This window comes from Gasterosteus aculeatus, chromosome 15, assembly GCF_964276395.1.
Source record: "Gasterosteus aculeatus chromosome 15, fGasAcu3.hap1.1, whole genome shotgun sequence".
Taxonomy (NCBI): domain Eukaryota; kingdom Metazoa; phylum Chordata; class Actinopteri; order Perciformes; family Gasterosteidae; genus Gasterosteus; species Gasterosteus aculeatus.
Window position 1 is genome coordinate 9,690,150 of NC_135703.1, and position 21,209 is coordinate 9,711,358.

Here is a 21,209-nt window from a genome sequence, read left to right on the forward strand (position 1 = left end):
GATTCCGTTCCTTTGCTTGCACTTATGGGCATATATATGTGTGTGTGTGTGAGTTTGACCTCAACATTTTCCACCAGCAACAACGTCCATTTCCCCAAGTGGCGAATTGTAAGTATGTTTATATAGTGCACATTTTCCACTGATGTCAGCATTTGGCCGCAGAATTACCTTATAGGAAAAGTTTCAGCACTGAAAGGCTGTAACAAGCGGCATTGATGCTCTGTCATCCCGCACTGATTGTGCCCTTTGCTTAGCTGTCAAATAGCGAGGCAAAATAGAAATGTTCCCCCTTAAATTCATGCATTCCAATTTAGATAATGACTCGAGCAGCAAGACTTGAATTACAGTAAATGCCACTTTAATAGCGGTTTTCAAAAAACATTTAAGAGCCTTACAAAACAGTCAGGAGGGAAAGTAAATTAAGAGAACAGTATAATAAGATGAAACCGGTGAATTAAAAGCATGAAGGAGAACAATATGTAAGAACACAGCCTTGATCAACCAGCGATACTGCAGAGCTTTATATCCTTGTAGATATTCGAAACTGGCAGAAGGAGCGAATCCAGAGGTGGCACTAATATTTCCAGCCTCTGCTCCTCAGGCAGAACGCTCAAAAGGCCTCACAGCCCCGACTGCACACCCCACGTGTCGGCATCGGACATCGATCAGCTCTAAAAGAACGGACGTTCTCTAACCCCCCCGCTGCATGGCAGACTGAAACTCCAGATCTCTGTTTGTGTCGCCCTTTAATCTGTTCCCCTGCGTCGCAGCATAATCCCTCCCCTGCCAGCCTCCGCTGACAGGTGGAGGTTGCGCTGGGGCGTCCTTGACCCGCGCTGCGCAGTGGGCTGGCCTGGGACTGGATCAGACCGGATCAAACCCCACTCGCTCGCTCGTGCTTGTGTCTGGCAGCCTAGGAGAGCTACAGGTATCTAAGAGAGTTTCATTTTCCAGACAGCAAGCAATTCCTTATTTGATCTCCAAAGCCAGTAGGTTTGGAGTGATTTTAGTGCATTTAACTGCGGGAAAAGTGGGAGAATAAACCGCAGGACTCTTCCCAGGCGGAGGCTTGTGTCTCCCTGCAAACGTCAGCGGATTGACAGTAAGCAGAGTAACTTAATGCAGCTGTCATCTGCAAACAGTCAGCAAACACCCACTAAACCAAATTAAGACTTTATGTTTGCTCCTTCAGATCCGTCTGTGGAAGCTGTTTTTCAAACCATACGAACACAAGTGGCAGCTAATGGTTTCCCCTTAAGGAAGGGAAGTGAGCCCAGATATTGTGATTCATTCTGACTGGAATGAGATACCAGCTGGAGGTTGTACAGAGGAGAGCGGGGAACCGGTTGGGCTTGAGCTTAAAGACCACCGACGGTATCCTCACAACCGAGTGCCCTGCTGATCACAACAGATGGATCATTTTGTCCGAGATATTGTGTGTGTGTGTGTGTGTGTGTATGTGGTCGTATTGTAAGGTTACGATGGTACAGGGAGAAAAAGAGAAGGCACTAGCCGTACAGAAAATAGTCATTATTTAGCAGAAGCGAAACTCTCACAAGTTTAAATTAAAACGAAACCAAAAATCTCATTCTGCGTGGGGAAGTGGGCTCAGCGGACCTCTGCAGACATTTCTTACCCGTGCTGGAGGCAAGTGGCTTGAGGCTACGTTGGCCACCACTAGTGACCCGACCGCCTGGTGGCATGTTTTTGACAAGAAGAATGTGTGGAATAATCCACATAATCCAATAATTGATTTAGATTTTCCTTAAACGTTCTGTCCACTGGTGGTCCGATGTATTGGAAGTACTCCTCTAACTTTGTATTGATTCCGCTCTGGATTGTAAGAAGCTGTGTAAAAAAACTAGTTATGGCCAGTTCTAATACCCGTGAAGACCTTGCTTTTACCAGAAGGCCTGCGGTCATATTCCCCCAGGAAAGCGAGTACACCCGGGGCTGAGGTGTCCTTCTTTAAGGCGCACTCCTGCCCTCAGATAGCCATCACACAGTACAAATCCATACCTGGCGGCCTTGGAGAGAGACCTTCCATTATCCATGGAGAATTGTGAATACCCACATAATCACATAATGAATGCCACCGGCTCAAGAGCTTCAGGCTGCATGACAGTTTAGAGAATTTTAAATCTCTCCTGCAGGGGCGATTAGTAACGTGGTCATCTAGTACAGACAAGTGAGCCCGAGTTCTCAGTCTAAATGTCTGCTGCCAAGGCTGACGTGTCCTTGTAGCTCGGTGTTGAATTCCAATATGGATCGTGTCGCTCCCCTCCATTGCCCGACTGAATCCTCGCTGAGCCCCTCAGCTGCACTCTTAATACATTAAAACATATTCAGACAGAATTCATCTTTGAACTTCTACCACCGTTTCTTAGTTTCCCTTCGCCAGTCTGTTTCTACTTCAATACTGTTCATTACTTCTTCTTAAGCCAAGATAAGAATTAAGCCAAGATAAGAACTGTTTTTTTTTTAGTTATTCAAATTGAGAGGATTTTTTTCATGCTTCTACTGTCCTTAAATGCAGCCGTATTTTGCCTTTACTGTCTAGAAGTTGGAGATGTTTAGACTTCAGAGAATCCGTCGCAAATCAAAGCTTATTATGGTTAAGGCCCGAGAGATTATAAGGCTGTCTAAATATTGTCTTCACACACCCAAACACTCGTGCTCTTTGGTCTTGACTTTGTGAACATGTAAAATCTATTCTCATCATCCTCATTGAAGCTGCGGTCACTCCTCTTAAACCCTGCGGTCAAACCATCGACCGTATAGACCTCCGACTGTTCAACATGGCGTCTAGGGGAGGAATCCACTCCGCCATTCTCTTTCAGCCTTTTGTTTTTGATGCTCGGAGATCATGTTGTAGGAGTAAAATCTCCAAAACGCCACCTTGATGGAACATTTGTGCGTCAACTGCTGCTTCAAAGAGCAATAATTAGGTTGAAACCAACGGAACTGCCAGAGAAACTTGAGTAGATATCTAATTCTCGTGGTTGTCATTGCATCGGGCTGCAAAACGACACAATATCGTGTGTTCTGATATTTGATACAAGTCAGCAAGAGTTTGTTCGCAATGAACATCTGCTCCACAACTTCTCTTTCTCTTTATTCTGCTGCCAAGCGCTGTTGGAACACGGGAGCATGGACGCAACAAAACAGATTAGAAATGTACAGCAGATTTCTAATCGCTGCCTCTAATGGCCCACAGTAGAGTAATGCAAGCGGGATTAACACTGGGATGGTGCAAAGAGGAGGCAGAGAGCCTAAGATTACAATGAGAGCTTTGTTTCTCCAGCTATGGAGCTGTGCTTTCTGCGAGGATCTATTATTCTTGCTTTGATGCTGACGCCGGGCAGAGGGGGGGTGTTATCACCACGGTGCTATTCCACCCCCCACCCCTCCAACTCAGTCCCTGCCGGCGCTGTTGTGACTCGGTGCAATTACCTGCGGTGCTAAATCAAGAGTTTGACAGCAGTGGCTAAATATGGAGCTTCGTGCTCACCTCCGCCTTATCAAACTTTCAGCGGGGTTTCTTGCCGGCAGAAACCCAGCCGGATGGATGGAGGCCGCTGATAAACGGCGACTTACCCGCGACAGCGGTTGTCGAGGGCACCGTTCGTCAGGTATATGGGCCGGCTGTCAAGGGGCAGATTGTCACAGACCAGGGAAGTCGGGGACAATTAGAAGATGGGCGATTTATATCGTGTGAGGAAAAGCCGGAGCCGCCGCCGCCGCCGCGTGCGATAGGAGGCACCGCGTCCGAGCACTGCCAGCCGGGGCCGCGGTCGGACGCGTTGATGTGTCAGAGTGTGACAGATTTTCCTCGCTCGCCACTTGCACCATCATCTCCCCATCGCTTCTTTTGGCGCAGATGTTCGCCTGTTCACGCCCGATCGCCCACCCGGCCTCACACATCCCAGCTCCAGCTGTTGCAGCAGTTTGTGGGATATGGTAGATGCCTCTATTAGATGGCTACAAATCCCCACCGAGGAGGAGGAAAAAAAAGCGGGAGATGGAGTTAGCAATGGAGGAGGAATGAATAGCGAAAGTTGAACAATGACCCCGGCGCTTGCAGGGAGGGAGGGAGGGAGAGAGGAGGGAGGAAGGGAGGCATCGGGCTCTGGCTCTGGCTCTGGCAAGTCTCTTAGGGAAAGGGAGGGAGGGGGGGGGGAATTGAGGAGGGGTCTCTGAGCGGGTGATGAATGCTGGCGGAATGCTCCAGGAATGTCAGACAGGGCTCTTTGGAGGCGGCCGGCTCGACGAGGGCAGATGTGGCCTCGGGGGAAATCAGAGGATCATCATTCCTCCGCTGCTTACCTTTCCTCTTTCCAACACACAAACCATACACAGAGCCAACAGTCTACGCCCTATGACCATTAAGGGGGGGGGGATGTATCCTCCAGCTGGGGAAAGGGGGCTCCAACTTTAACAGATGGTTTTATTTACTTTTTACAACGATTTATGTTCACAAGTTTGACACTCCTGTAAGCTGCAGGCGGTAGAATGGAGGTTAAATACTACAAAATAAAGTGCAGGCTCCATGGTTCCCTCTGTTACAGCAGCATCTCTTCGGTCAATGTTCAGCGCCAAACCATGTCTGACCTCTACAGAAGTCTATATTTTACACGTCCAATCCATCTTCTTTCCTCCTTATCCCTCCGTTGTGCCATCCTGCCATCCCTCCCCTGAGGTCGCCGGCTGAGCGCCGTGTAGGTAGACCGGAGGCGCTATCGCGCGAGGCGCAACGTCTGCTAGACGAACAGACTTGTCCTGCAGGCTATTGGCCGATTAGCTTTCCCTGCAAGCCTCGAGGTCAATCGTTGTTGTTGGGTTTTTTCCAGCAGTAAATAATGTTTTCTGTTACACTGGGATGAACTAGTGTGGGTGGATTAACAGATAATAGGCAGTGGGAAGACACAGAAAAAAAAAAGACCCGGTGAGCTTTCGGCGCAGTGACCCGGTGTGGGAGGTTTGGCGGGCGGCCTCTGATAAGGGCCCGACTAACTAACGCTTTCCTCCTGTTCCTACTGAATGCTAATCAGGAGGAGCAGAAGACCGTATTGGCCGGTCTCTCTGATTTCCTCTATTGAGCGTTTGCCTCTTCCCACCCCATCCATCTCCGCTCCCTCTCACTCGGTTTTCCTCTCGTCTGCATCCTTTTTTTCTTTTCTGCAGAGATAGCTGTTACAAGACTCCGCCGATTTACCAGGAACATGAGGGAGAGCACATGGCACTTTAAAGTAGACGTGTGCGTGTGTGTGCGTGTGCGTGTGTGTGTGTGTGTGTGTGTGTGTGTGTGTGTGTGTGTGTGTGTGTGTGTGTGTGTGTGTGTGTGTGTGTGTGTGTGTGTGTGTGTGTGTGTGTGTGTGTGTGTGTGTGTGTGTGTGTGCGTGCAGCGCTTCGTTGACTCTCACCATATGGAGGAGCTTCATTTGCATAGTATATTGTTCCCTCGGCACATAGTCTCTTGAGAGTCTTACCCACAATATTCTCAGTCTCTTTCTGGTGCACAACACGTGAACATACACACTCCAACTCTGACCCTTAGACACAATCCTCAAACACACTCGAGTATCTGTTTTTTTTTTTTTTTCATTTCCCTCCGGCGCCCCCTGCCATGGTATCTGATCCAAGGATTTGTTTGGGATTCCCTCGGATTCACCTTAATTCTCCCCCTTATTTTTTTATCAGTGTGTGTGTGTGTGTGTGTGTTTGTGCTCCCTCACGCACACATGTGCTCGTCAGTACGTGTTTCTTCTTGCTGGCCACATGAATTTAATTACCCATCAGCCTCGGCTCAAGCAGTCTTTTGTATCTGCCGAGGAGACCCAATCTTGTTGGTCTTGGTAGGATGTGCTGCAACATATCTTCATTCCATTGACTTACTTCTGCACTCTGCAGATTAGTCCTGCATTCCCAATCCTTTGTGCAATACAACACAACTGTGGGATCATTTTCAAATCATTTCTACTGTTGTTAACTAACCCTTGGTTCTAAGATCTAATCTGAGGTCAAACTGAAAGTAAGCGATCTCCAAATGCCAATGGTGATTTTAAAGAATAACGACAACCCACAGTTGGTCAAAGTTCAAGTCTTTCTTTGCCCCATCAGCTGTGCTAGCCTGCTGCAGTTCACATGGCAGCAAGGGGAGGGAACACGCTTAAATGGAGTTCTGGAAGGCCAGGAGGCACGACATGACACGACACGACACGACACGACACAACACGGCGCCGAATCCTTACACGGCCTTTTACCCGCTGACTTTCTGTCCTGTTGCAGCACAAAATCACAGATGTAATTACTAACATTAAATACAACTGCATAACACAATGTCATGGCTCACTGGAACGCCGACATTTGTTTCACCCGTCAACTTTTTCTGTCAACCCCGGGGGAAACTCTTTTGAGGTGTTGACAGAGACTGTGGACTAAAGCACCGTTTACATGCGGATTCCGTCACAATAAGCCTCTTTGCTGTATGCGTTAATGCGGTTCTGCGGTTGACGGTTCGGCCGGTTTGTGCATGAAACATTTACTTTGTTCATCGGACTTTTCCGTCAAGTTGTCACAGGCAGCATGTGAGCTTTGCCCAAAACGAAAGAAGAAACGCTCCCAACGAGCAGCAGAAGTGGAAACTAAAGAAAAGGTCAACTATTCGCCTCATTTGTTTCTTGTTTGTAAAACCTTGTGATTTGTTTAGAACGCGACTGCTTGTCTTTTTTAGCCTGTCTGACCTCGTTTTTTTTACGATACTATAAACAAACGTTATCAAAATAGGAATTCTTTAGCCCCGTTTCTGAGGCCAAATCTTCCTACTTTTTTTTTTTTTTTTTTTGGGAGCCGTCACTTAGCACAACTTATAAAGACATCCATTGCAAACACACGCACCCTTTTCCAGCACCTGATCTTTTTCAGAGAGGAAAAATAAAACATGCACGACGCACCTTTCTAAAGGGAATATTTATTGCATTTATTTAAAAATGTCTTGACTCTATCAAAGGAGCACTTTGGCTTTGACCCGCGGCCTGTGTTTACTTTCTTTTTAGTGCATAAGATAAACATGTCAGCTGTGATGTATTTTTTTTCCATCAGCCTTTCACTTCTTGTTTTTTTTATGTCATTTGTCTTCATTTGCCAGAACATCCCAAACCTCGAGCAGAGTTTGTGCTGGAGGAACAGCAGCCGGATGCCATTTTCGTTCCATAAGGCAAACAAGCCGGTTTCATGCCAAATCCAACCAGGTGGCACAAATTGTGAAAGGCATTCACCGTAGATGCCGACGGAGGCTGTCAGGCTCAAAATTAATTTAGCTCTGATTTATTGATGTTTAAATGCTTAAAAAAACAAAATTAACATGTACCCCACCCTTTGAATTTGACTCAATCCTTCTGAGCAGGTTCTTCAGCTAAATGCTTAATAGTTGCTGACAACATTAATGGTTTTTGAAGTCAACACACACACACACACACACACACACACACAAGGTGCACAGACACTGTCCTCTGCTGTGTTTAATGTCGGGGTGTTGATGCTTGGGAAGTTTCTATCCTGCTTGGTTGGCGAGGAGCGTTGCCAGGCCGACAGCTGCTCCAACCTCACATTCCCCAGCATGTGATCCTGGGAGTGGAAACGCAGGGAAGATTCTGCCTGCGATGGACACACATACACACACACACACAGAGGGAAAAACACATCTACTTAGGGGCACACATGCACCAGCATACAATCACTCAACCACACAAACACACACAGCCACGCAGGGTATGCGCTGAAGAGCCGCAGAGGCTAGATGTCACAGGCCTTATAATAGAGGGATGCCCCCTTAAGCTGCTTCACATCACAGCCCAGAAAATCAAATTGTCATATCAATGAGACGCCCGCCCCTCCCATCCCCCATCCTCCTCACTTTTCTTTTTCCTCTTCTTCCACCGCTCTCCCTCCCTTTTCCCGTGCTTTTTCTTAAAGAGCAGGTTTGAAGTTTTTTGTGGAGGACCGAGCAAGCGGCTCAATTATTTTTGGTGTCATTGGTAATGGTTAAAGAAGGAAAGAAGAAAATGAAGAAGAGCGGGATGAGAGAAAGGGGAAAGAGAGCTGGGAGCAGATGAGAACATGGTAGCGGAGCCGTTCGTGGCAGGCTAAATCGAGATCTAATTCAATTTTCGCCATGACCAAAGGCCAGGTTGCTTTTACTAAAAGCCTGCTCGCATTAAATGCACATACAACATCTGTTTTTTTAAATCCCTTTCTTCTTTTCTACCAAAGAGAGATTCGTCGGAAAAGGGCAGGGACTTATATCCCCAGTCAACCAACTCCAATTTTCAAATTTGTATTAGACGGCTGATTGATAAAGAGCATTTCTGGGCCATGTCCTCTGTCGCCTATGTTGGATTTCGGGTGGAATTAATGGCCTTTTGAATCTCTGAATGCAGTTGATATGCACCCAACAGATGGTGCGTCGCTCCGCCACTTCTCCTCTTTCCCCCTGTTTTTTTTTTTCCCCTCCACTGGCCAGTAACAATTTGCTGCTCAGTGCGTGTTATCTGCGTGTGGCTCTAGGTTTGTTGAAGAGTTTGTTCTGCTCTCTTTCTCTTTCTGTCACAGATGTAGCCTCAAATCGCGTCTGTCATACTGGCCTTAATCTCAGGGTTAGCAGCTGCTGGTTGATGCTTTGTGTGCGTGTGTGTGGGTTGCGTGCGTGCGTGCGTGCGTGCGTGTGTGTGTGTGTGTGTGTGTATATATATATAATGTGTTTGTGTGATGTAGTGTGAAAGAATCAAATAAGCAATTAACTGCCTCTCGTGGTTGAATGTGTTAATTTTTTGTTTTTGTGAAGCCATTCAATCAATTTATGATGTTTAAGTGTTCAGGATTGTGGGAAATACATTAATTTTCTTCCTTGACGGCAATTTAGATCGATTGATTGATTCCCACAGGTGCCATATCTGTTTGGTAGTTATCAGACTGCGTCCACACTGGGAGAGCTTAGCTTAGCATGAAGACAAGGTGAGACTAGCGTAACACAAATCTACCTTTCAGAAATCAACAATTAAAACATTATTGCCTATCTGGTTTGTTTATTTTGTGCAGAGAAAAGACGTTTGTATATTTAGCTCACAGATAAAAGGCAAACTTCCTTTCCAAAAAAATTGAATCTGGTTGGATCGTAGTAAAGGAAGGAGGAAGGACTGAAGGAAGGCGAGGAGGAAGGATGCCACAGCCTCGCAGCTCATTTGGGGCTAAGCTGGGGCTGTGAGCTTGAATTACGTCTCTGGACAATGGCTTCTTTCACTCAACTCACACACACACACACACACACACAGGCGCGTTCTGTCTCGAAAAACTGTTGTTGCTCCCGTTGCACAATATTTGGCTCTTATTATTTTATTAAGGCCTCTTCTTGTGTCTTCTTGTTCTTGTGTGCCGCCCTGTCACCCGTATCTACTGTATGATTGCATATGGTGCAAAGTCTAATTTTAGTTGTGAAATCCGTCTGACATTGTGTGTCTTGGGCTGCGGTGGCGTAATGAGAGAGAGCGAGGAGGCACCGGGACACAAACTGGGGAATGTCATCGTTATTCTATAATTTCCTTACCCATTTTCTCCCCCTCTTCACTCTCATGCCATTGCTGCCTCCAGGCCGTGCTCATTAGCCCCTTGGCCCCCTCTAAACAGGTGGGGCATGTTTGGCACAGCCCTCCGACATGCAGTCGGGCCTAATTGGGCTTGGAGGAGCCTTTATCCGGACACACACATGCATGCATCGCTCGTATGCACCCCTCCCCGTTTTCCCCCTCACACCCGTCCCTCCATTCTTAGAGGGCCTATTGTCCCCCTTGCTATTCCCCCGGGTGTGAGCTTGCAGTTCCCGGACCAGAGAGTGTAAGTCCAGCCCCGGGCCGGACTGGCTGACTGACTGGCTGTCCCTCCGTCTTGCCGCTTTCCCCCGTCTCTGCCAATAGATGATAAGCACCACGACCCACGCGAGCTCCATTGATATGCAGACGCATCCCCCAAATGTCAGTTTTTGCTGCCTCTCGCTGGCTTTCCTTCGCCTTTACCCCCTCCACCGTCTTTCTTCTGGTTTTCTCACTGTTCTTTCTCCCAACAAAAGTCTTTCTCCCTCTTCGTGTCTTGGTTGCTGGATAATTATTTCAAACTACATCTAGGACTGCTTCCCCCAACCCCCCTCTCCCCTCAGCTTTTCGAGGATACCCAGAGACTGAGAGTTATCCGCTTGTGACTCAGCTGTTTTGTTCATGCGTCTGCAGAGCTCTCAGGGCAAACAGGACTCATCAGCAAACCCATCTATGCCCGTGTAATTGCCGCTACATCAGCAGATTTTCTTTCTTTTTTTTTCCTAATGGACTAACAACAAAATAATATTTTGCTTTAAAAGAAAGGGGAAAAAAAGAATCCTAGTGTTGCTTCTGCTTCTCGAGTCCCTTTCTCTCCCTCTCTCTGACACACAAACACACACACACACACACCATTCTTGGCCGCTCCTGGCTCAGCGATATCTCATTATCCTGTTTATTCATACAAACAAAGGCCTTCTTTTTGGCCCACATACACAATATACAGATGTAGCGCTGAAGTGGAGAGCACAGTGAAAGAGCTGTGTGTGTGTGTGTGTGTGTGTGTGTGTTGCACATGGCAGGTGGGGGGGTTTGAATGTTAACTGCCTTATCACTCCAATTTCACACTCTCGCCTCCAGTCCCACGCACACAAACACAACGCATGCACACAAAGCACCCTGTTGCCTCCGGTCTCGTATGGGACGACTGATTATCGGGTGAGCGGGGGGGAGGGGGGAGGTCACACGCACGTCACATGGCTGGAGGGGAGGTTTTCTGCGTACGAGTGCGTTAATGAACGTGTGCGACTCCTTCTGTAATGGGGCCACCTGTCTACCCGTTAGCCTCCTTACACACCCTTTTAATTGCCCCTCCCCCGGGCCCTACATCAGGTCTCCTCCTCTTTCCTCTCTTCTTTCTCCCCTTCCTCACTACGGGTGATTTCTCCTCAATCCTCTAAAACGACCTATTGGGACGTATCAATAATATGACATCATCCTCACACAGTGGGGATGATGTCATACTGCCAGGTGTGTGTATTTGTGTGTGTGTCTGCGTGCTGGGCGGGGTAATGGGAGTGCAGCGCGTCCATATGTCAGCGTATTAATAAAGTGATTGCTTTGACCTCAGTATCAGGAGGCATATAAATATGATGCAGAGTGGAGGGGAATGTGTGTGTACACACACACGCACACACGTGCAGGGCGGCCAGGTTGATTTGTGTTACATTGAACGACCTAAAGCTCCACCTTCCATTTGTCTCATTTCTGGCTCATATCTCATCTCCTGTTTTTTATTGCTGCATGATAATGAAAATGGACTGTGGTCAACGTAAGTTTCTCGTAGTACCACCTTCACACTTCCAGGCGCGATTGTTTGTCTCGGCTTCAGGAAACCGTAGCAGATTGTTTTATAGGATTTTTTTTTGCACAAATTTTCACTGTATTTCTCTCAGTGCAGTTTCTTTAAGTTGCTCGGAGTCCTTTTTTTTACACATTCTTAACACCTTTATTGTGGTACTTATGTACTGATTCTGTTAATAATGTCTTCTTTATTTCTTTGGGACGAAGCTACAATCCAAAGGCAAAGAATCTGTAGCTATTTGTGACGAAAAGCCAAAGATAAAATTTGATTTTTGGGAGACACATTTTCTTTTCTATTGCTGAGCCAATCCACTCTTCTTTCATATAACACGATGAGCATAAACATCTAATGTTTTTCATATTTCAGAGGTTAGCAGTGGGTAACTTAATTCGATGTAGGGAAATGGATAAATTTTATATTGTATTTGTTTTGAAAGAATATCCCACAGGATTGTCGGTTTTCGCCTCATTCAGCAAACCAATACCAGACGCGTCAATGCTGATCCAATAATCTAAAGTATAAACCAGAAATGTGAGAAAATGACATAAGTGATTTATTTTCTGTCCGACTATTCAGTAACTTCTCTCTGACTTTTGGCTCAGGAGCAATTGTAGTTGGCATTCCTACTATTTTCCAACATTTTATAGTCCAAAGAATTCATCATATAATCAAGAAAAGAATCAGACCATTTCCCAATAATTAAAATATATTTAATATATACTATATATATATATATAAATATATATATATATATATAGTATATATAATCAATTTGTTTTAAGTCATATAATATCCACAAAGCAGACTTGTTCAATGAGCAGCAGCTCAGCCACTAATGGCCTCATCCCTTCTGAGAAGTTAACGAGAACAATAAATAAATACCCTTCAAAGTCTCTGACAGTAGAAATATGTACATTCCGTAGCAGCGCATCTTCATTTTATCTTCATTGAAAATACACCTTTTTTATATGATTACTCTTCCCGTCCCCCCAAACCCATCTTATTTCCTCCCACTGCCTCCCTCTGTGTGTGTCGGACAGCTCTCTGGTCTGTCGCCAGTCAAGTTACACGAGAGAACAGGCGGCAGTACATTCCTGCTGAACATCGCTTTGCACTCAGGGGATTCCCTGCCCTGCCCCTCTCGGCGCCCTCTCTCTTGTTTTTTTTCGTCCATTCCTGTCCAACTCGAGTTGGGTCGCTTCCCTCCGAATCTCTCCTCCTCCTCCCCGCTCGTTTCTTAGCGTTGTCTGGTAATCGCAGGAAGGATGGCGGCTCTCTGGGAGCCCGTTGCATGCAGAGAGGAGCTCTCCTGTCCGTTCACAGTCCCAGATGTGAGACGTGTCCTATGATGGCAGAGCTGGATAACGGAACGAGACATTTAAACACATGCGATCGGCTTTAGGGCCGTAATGATGAAATCCCAAATTTCTGGCGTTAAATCAGTTAGAACTATTTTCTTCAGATTCATTAATGATTGGAAATGATATTTGCCGCTGCGTGTAAATCATAAATCATGCCGCACCGCTGTTTGAGTCCATTAAGCAGGATTCCAACAGTGAAATAGACTGGAAAGGCTTTTTATGATCCATGTCTGATGACTGACTGCTGGAATGGATGGCTGCATTTTGTTTTCCGCTAATCAATTGACCATTTTGTGTAAATTCAAAAGCCAAAATAGCAAACATCTTTTTCCCTAAATGTTGCTTATTATAAACAAGTTTAAAAATTAACTTCACAAAAATATTCAGAAACCACTCTGGTCATTTATAAATCATTTCAGTCTATAATCCCAGAAGCCAGCTTCTCAAAGATTTTTAACTTTTAAGTTGGACAAAACAAGCAATTCCAGGATGTCACTTTATGTTCTGGGAAACTGTGACGAGCCTATTTTCATACAAGAAGTAATTTACAGTTGTAGTTATTGCATTAAATTTGATTTCATTATAAAAAGGAGACTTGGTGCACTTGGTGTGCCAGTCCCACCGCTCGGCCACATCAGCACACATAAGATCATGTTGCACCCAGAAATCTGCACATCGCCGTCTGGATGTTATGATGTATTGGAAACGTGAACACCCAAAAAATCAGTAAGCATAACTTCTTGGCACCGCATTATTTTTCTTAGCTGAGGGGAGAACAAAGAATTTCCCCCAAATCTCCTGGAGGTGCGCCTCGCTCCGGCGTGGCCCCTCTGCGTCCCCCCCTTTCCGGCCGCCTCTGGCTCCTCGGTCGCTCTCTGCTTTTTCACTTGTCTCTCTTTGTTTAAAGTCCAAACTGCCGAGGCGGGCCGTCTGAATCCCGAGGCTGTTATTGATCGAGAGAGCGAGAGAGAGAGACTGAACCGGAGGGTCTATTTCCGTCCGTCTCGATGCGTCATTAGCAGGAGACGCAGGACGAGACGACACACGGGGAAGCGGAGGAGGGAAGATTAGTCTCCAGAGGTCACCGGTGATTCGGTGCTGCTCGCAGCCACGCCTGTTTATTTTCTAATGCGAGAGGGCCGGTGCAAAACTGACCTGACCATTGTTTTTTTGTGTGTGTGTGTGGGGGGGGGGGGTTGAGTGTGCGTCCGTGCGAAAATCAAGGATGACGTGCGTAACTGTGAAAACGAGAAGCAGGAAGTCAATAGACTTCCTCAAGACTTAGTCTATTGAAATTCAAGTCCTTACATGTCTCCCCACACTCTCCCTTCTCTAAACACACACACACACACACACACACACACACACACACACACACACACAGATGGTTCCTCAGCATTTACCGCTAGTAGATTCCACAGGGACCATTCCTCAGAAAGCAAAAAGGGGGGAAGGCACAATGTGTGGGACTTCCAGGCCGCGTCCTGCAAGTAAAACCACACACACACACACACACACACACACACGCACACTGACGCTGTACTCCGGAAGAAAATTGTTGGGTTTGAAAAAGATTCTGCGTATGGATTTTGGTGCGTGTAAAAGCAATTGCCATCGATTGGCTGTTCGTCAAATGAAGAAACACAAATGAACACAAATGAAGCTCTTCTTCTACTTCTTTTTACACGCAAGCTGTTGGCGTTCGGGGCTGTTTTTAGAGGTGGGAAAGAGGGGCGTTGTTGAGTGGATCTACTTTTAACGAACATCCGTGTACTATTATTAATCATTGCCGCTGCGCGCAGAGGGATGCTGCTGGCGTCACCATGTGGGTTCTGGGTCAGTGAATCAGACTGCGAGCGCAAACCTTATATTCAACCGGCCATCTCAACATTTTCCCCCCTCGCTCGACAAAGAAAGACTTTGCATCGCCACAGAACTCCTCCGTTTTTTCTTGTGCTCCTGTTCCTTTTATTGCTTCTCTGTAATATGAAGAAAGCTTCCAAAAACACTCTTCATTTACAGGAAACCTTAATTAAAAATGCTGATGGGAAGCATGTTTTTAACTCGCCCCACTCAAGAACATCACTCAAGGCCGAGACACAGAGAGATGCTGGAATGAAAAGAAAGCGATTGAAACGGGAAAAGGAAGAGAGGTTAAAGAGAGAAGGTGGAGGTTACAAAAGTGGTGATTTGTGAGCCACAGGAAACTGGCTACGAAGCTCTGAGGAACAACAACAGGCCCGATGTGTTTCCTCTTGATAACGCTCAGCGAGCTCACATTTACTCACTGGACTCTTTTTCTAGTGACAAAACTAGTTTGTTATTGGGTCAAAGCTACTTTTGACCACGGGTCATACAAAAAAAAATGTCTTTCTGGATTCTTTGTCTCCTGGGATAATTGCACTCTGCAGACAGAAAAGCCCTCCAAGCTTCTCATTCTCACCTATTTATGGAGCATGTAAACACAGAGATGTGTGACAGGTTATAATAACGTGAGAAAACCCTCTAAATGTATATCTCGTCCTTCTAGCCTTGGCTTTTTATTCTGTTATAGTAATCGGGATACTAAAAATAAATAAATATAAAAAATAAGAGCGACAAGGTGAGAGATAAAAGACCTAACTGTTTGATCAGTCCCAGTCCCACCGGCCCAGAAGAAAGCTTGTCAAACCCCTCGCTGCCAAACACTAGCTATTTTTTCTTTTTTTATCAACCTGCTCTAAACGCCGCCGATCCGGTGGGACAAATCTCGCCGATTTAGTTGACATCTGTGACACCGGAATAATGCGGTTTTAAGCTTCTTTTTTTTCCGAGGGTGTTTGAAAGGTATTCTTCCATTTGATAACACCAAAAGGCATACAGGGGACATTTTTATCAAAAATATATCACACGTAGTCTGCAAGGGGGGGCCGCCGTCAAGCTGCTGCTCCCTGACTGCAAATTCCTGCCTTCAGCCCGAGGATGATGTGCTAAAAACCTCGACGGTGAGAGATTGAGCGTTGTGTATTCGCTTTGAAGTTAATTTGACAAGTGCACGGACCCTCCGACTATAAGCAGTATCACATGTGGCGAAAGAAAAAGCAAAGGAAAAAAGAATGGCAGGTCAGTGGCACGGAGCGTGTCTCTGTGTGCGATAGGGTTAAAGGGAGGGACTTGCTGGTGAGTGAGTACATGTGTGTGTGTGTGTGTGTGTGTGTGTGTGTGTGTGTGTGTAGGGGGAGGGGGGGGGGGGGTTTGAATCATCATTACTAAGAGATCCGAGTACACGGCCAGACATCATTAGGCTTTAAGGCGAGAAAGTCTCCAAGGCACCGGTCCGGCAGTCTGCCCGACCCAGCAGACACGACAGGCAGGAATGCCGTTTAAGACCATTTATTTGGGTTTGCATGTATGCGTGTGCGTGCGTGTGTGTGTGTGTGTGTGTGTGTGTGTGTGTGTGTGTTGGTGTGCATGTTATTTATTTATTTTTCCCTGGTAATATGCCTGAGCCTTCATTATAGCTGGAGCCATAACTTTGATAAATCACTTGGGCTCGGGGCCCTCACTGCTTTCACAGTATTAGAAAACTAATTGAAATTCTCTTCCGTGCAGTCTCTCTCTCTCTCTCTCTCTCTCTCTCTCTCTCTCTCTCTCTCTCTCTCTCTCTCTCTCTCTCTCTCTCTCTCTCTCTCTCTCTCTGCGTTTGCCCCTATGTCTTCATTCTCTCCACCCGTCTCTGTTGCAAGGGCCAAACAGTTCTGAGTTTTTTCAGTAGAAAAGAAGGCAAGAGGGGGGCGGGATGTCATCACTGATTTAATAGGCGTAGTCCCAGAAACACACACACAGCACTCTGGGGAGTGTTAGGAATCCTGATAATGTCATCACAGGAATCTCCATAATGTGCGCCGGTCTCTGCAGGCTCCAGTTTGGCCGTGCGGCTCCCGTCCCCTGATTTTGATAAGATCGGGCATGAGATTTTAGGTTGAGGTTGATGGGATTGAGAGTTTAGATACTTCTTTCTATAGCTGTGATCCCCTGCTGTTCCAGGATTGAGGGTCTGTTTGGTTCGTTGCCTGGCATCTCCCAAGCTGCCACTGGATTTAGTCGTTTCATTGTCCGTGATCCCGCTGCTTCTACTAGATTTGTTTCATTTGAAGGCATCTCTCCGCGCTGCAGCTAAATTCAGGGTGTGGTTGTTTTGTTGCACAGGATGTCCCGGATTTGTTTTGGGGGTTGGCTTGTTTCATTGCCCGGGTCAGGATCTGTGCGTGCCGCTGCTGGATTTGGATTTTGAGTTGTTTCATTGTGCATCTCTCGGCCGTTGCTAGATTTAGGGTTTAGTTCTTTAGTTGTCCAGAATCTCCCGGTTGCCACCAACTCATTTTCATAGGTTTAGCCACACAAAAAAAAACCTCAGACACTGCCGCTGTTTGTGTGACAGTCGGGGCTTTGTATCCTCCCGGCGACCCCTCCTCTCTCCCCGGGTGAGCTTTGTAGTGTGGAGCCAATGATTTGGTGATGGAAGCGGGAAGTCTGCGTATATGTGAGGCGGCTTGTGTGGACCGGGCCATTTCGTGGAGTCCTGTCAGCACACAGAATTCTCTCCAAAAACATTCCTCTGAAGTGATGCAAGCCCAGGAGAGGAGACGGCGTGGTGTGCCTCGTGTGTATTTTTGACCGGCGGCATGTGTTTGTTGGCCAGACAAACACGTAACATCGCTGCCAGTCACACTGCGGACACATCACTACACATAAACACTCACTCGGGTTTTGTGAGGGCGTGTGTGGTTAACGAGGATGTGTTGATTGATAAGATTGCAGTAATTAGCTGGAGTGTGAAGGCCTGGAAAGGTCTTTGGTCTGGTGGGAGTGTCCCCTCTGGAGAGACATTGAACTGTGCTATGCACCATTACGTTACATACACACACACACACACACACACACCACAGAAACAGTCCCGTCCACATCTCAGATGAGTCATCTCTCACAGGCAAAGCCAACACTTGTAAGACGAAGGATGTGTGTGTGTTTCCCATCCTGAGACATAAGGACGTTTGCAGCGTGGACATGCGTGTAGCATGAGTGAGATGCGCTTGTCCCAGCGTGCAGTGTGACCGAGGTGCTGTCCTGATCATCTGCACGACAAATCAACTCCCTCCCCCAACGCCTCTGCTTCCCCATGAGTAGTTCGACCTATTAGCTGTACTATTACCACAAATATTCTGGTGTTGAGTACGGCAACGTCGGCCTCTGGCTGACCGGCGGTAAAGCGTTGTAAACAGCGCCACCACATGGACACCAGAGGATTGACACATTTCTCCTCACCAACAGGAAGTTCTACTACATCACCCTCTTGAGAGACCCGGTGTCTCGATACCTCAGCGAGTGGCGCCATGTGCAGCGGGGAGCCACGTGGAAAACCTCCCTGCACATGTGCGATGGACGGACCCCCACGCCCGAGGAGCTGCCCTCCTGCTACGAGGGCTCCGACTGGTCGGGGTGCACCCTGCAGCAGTTCATGGACTGCCCCTACAACCTGGCCAACAACAGACAGGTACGCAGAGGAAAAACACACACACACACACACTGTGAGCTTCAAAGGCCGGGTTGTCACGTTGACGGCCCTCTGAAGCGAAGCCAGCGCAGTCGGGTAAAAGGATGCCACAGATTTGGCCCACAAATCCTCTGCCTTTCATATTTGCTTTTTGGGCTTCTCTCGCCAAAGACTCTTCTTTCAACGCCAACACTGAAAAGAGCGGCTGATTCCAGCCGCGATGCTGCGATTCGTCACGGCCACCTTGTTGGCGCGCGTCTCTGCCGTCGAGCGGACTTCTCTCCCGCTCGGTCTGTTCCAGACGTTACCGGCTAGCTTCATGCCTCCAGACCCAGTGGAAAATACCACCACAAGGAATGAAGATGATGCTTGGTGAAACCAAAATACTAAATATAAAGAAGGATGCATAAAGAAATAAAGGGAAATGGGAAAGTCACACAGTTATAACCATTTATTTGATTGACCAAATTTATCAAAAACGTATTTCTACACACATTGTGTAGAAATATGTCCTCTTTAATTCAGATTTACTCCAATCTAATGTGAAAGGCATAAGCTGAGACGCACATATGTAAGGGGATACTGCCGCTTTCTCTCGCTAACACACACACACACACACACACACGCACACATGCACACACACACACGCACACATGTGAAGGAGTCAGGAGTTCACCTGCTAGCAATAAACACCTCAAATTCACACCTTTTTTTTTTTTTTCTTTGGACTTTCTCAGGCTCCCACCTAAATGAGTTGGCCGGTGTTTCTCACCGGAGCCCGGGGCTGTTATTACTCAGGGCTCCATGACTTATGGATGTTGCAAACCCGCACGCACAAGTCCTCATGAGTCCAAATCAGTATGCAGCTGCTCTTAAACTGCAACACAACAGCTCCAGAATACACTGAGTGATGAAGTGATGTCTCATTTTGGATAAATTCACAAGAATTGAAGCAGCTTTTGCCCAAAAGACAAACATCCATAAAAACTAAAAGTGATGTTTAAGACATTTACTTCTTGTAACTTGATCTGCACTTTTTTGGTACAATTAATTTAAACAATAATGTATAATAACATAAAATAATTATTTGCAGGCCTTGTTTGCTAATGAATCAGTTATTCATTTGTTTTGTTCTTCATCCTTTGAGCTCAATTCAGTATCAATACAACACCTGCTTGTTTAATTAACCCTTTTTTATCTTTAACTCTCCAATCTTTTTATAGAGCCTTTCTGGCACTGAGGTTGAAACAAAAATACTATATATAAAGTTGGAAATTCTTCCATTGTCGTTCACATAACCATCCCCCTGATTTCCAAACCCTCCTTTACTTCCTGTTCCTGTCGACAGGTGCGAATGCTAGCGGACCTGAGCCTCGTGGGCTGCTACAACATGTCCACGGTTCCAGAGAAGAAGAGGGCCCAGCTTCTCCTGGAGTCAGCCAAGAAGAACCTACGAGACATGGCCTTCTTCGGTCTGACGGAGTACCAAAGGAAAACCCAGTTCCTGTTTGAACGAACCTTCAGGCTGCGCTTTATCAGGCCTTTCATGCAGTACAACAGCACCAGAGCCGCCGGCGTAGACTTGGACAACGGCACGGTTCGTCATCTTACGATGATTTTCAGTTCTATGGGCGGGAAACAAACAGGAAAGGCAGAAGAAAGTAACAAAGTGTATACACTAAAACACCATTTTAAGGGGCTTATTTTAATTGAGAATTTCCTTTTTATCCATTGTACCTCTGGTTTAAACGTATTTTCTAGTTTAAACCCTTAAAACCTTTATATAGGCCAATGCATTAGTAAAGATTGAGCCTATGATCCCTCACAGAAAAGGTTTGGCAACCAGGTAGTTAAATCCTGGGAAACACTGAACAGAACAAGTACTGAGACTGTTATGACCAATATCTCTCAAAAATAAACATGGCAGCTGCAGCACATTTACTTACAGACTAGAAAATATTAAGAATATTCGAAGAAGGAGAATCTTCTAAAAAAAGAAAATGAGAATTTAGAGAGGAACGCAGTGGTCTCACATTGCTGTGAAATGAGTTGGGTTGACTGTCACCGTTGAGAAAAAACGCAGCTTCAAACACATTCTTCACACTTTGATTGGTCCAGTGTGGGAGTTCTTCGGCTCAATTCCAAGCAAAAAAAAAAGAAATCCCCCAGCACATATACTGTTGATTTAAACACCAAAACCAGGACATAAAATACGCCCTGCTGACAGAGGCTGTGGGTAGGTTATGTGGTTATTTTCACAAAAAGGAGAACATATCACTTACAAGTACAAGGTACAAGTCTTAACAGGTCGGGGAGGTTGTGTGTGGCATTTTGAGTTTGAAAATGAAGAGTAGCTTTCAAATGAAATGCTTAAAACGGCACTGCGTGAAATTGTGACCGTATTTCATTATTTCTAAAATGTCATGTAATTACATCAGCAGGTGAAGAAAATAATATTTACATTACCCTCCCCGGCAGAGCTATTGAAAGCTAATTTATTTTAGTAATTTGGGATTCAACCGGTTTCCTAATGTCATGCGTGTTGAGTCCACACACAGCAGATGATGCGCAGCAATAAACCCGGCTGCATTGCATCGCATTGAACACCTTTCTTTTTTCTTTATTTCCCTCTCATGTTGGAAGTCTTGTAAAGCTTCAGTGCAACTGATGTCATGTAACGGAGCGCTCTCTCAGCCCGTCTCAGGATTGACTTTAGTCGTATTGTTCGTTTGAATGGGGCCAGTCGAGCGATCGCTCTGGCAACAACAACCGAAACGCTTCTCTCCTATAGTCCTAAAAGAAGCACCATAAATGCAGCACTGGCCAGATTGGAAATGTTTCCCACTCTGAGATCATTAGTAATTAGA

The 21,209-nt window shown here is 46.2% G+C and overlaps 1 protein-coding gene across 1 annotated transcript in view; it reads left to right on the plus strand.

The window, feature by feature from the left end:
* The window catches only part of hs6st1a (heparan sulfate 6-O-sulfotransferase 1a), a 47,326-nt gene that overhangs the window by 21,554 nt on the left and 4,563 nt on the right, over positions 1–21,209 (plus strand). The window contains exons 2-3 of the mRNA XM_040199464.2: positions 18,120–18,342; positions 19,691–19,939. Of these exons, the coding sequence (XP_040055398.2) occupies positions 18,120–18,342; positions 19,691–19,939 (472 nt within the window). The remainder of the gene's footprint in view (positions 1–18,119; positions 18,343–19,690; positions 19,940–21,209) is intronic.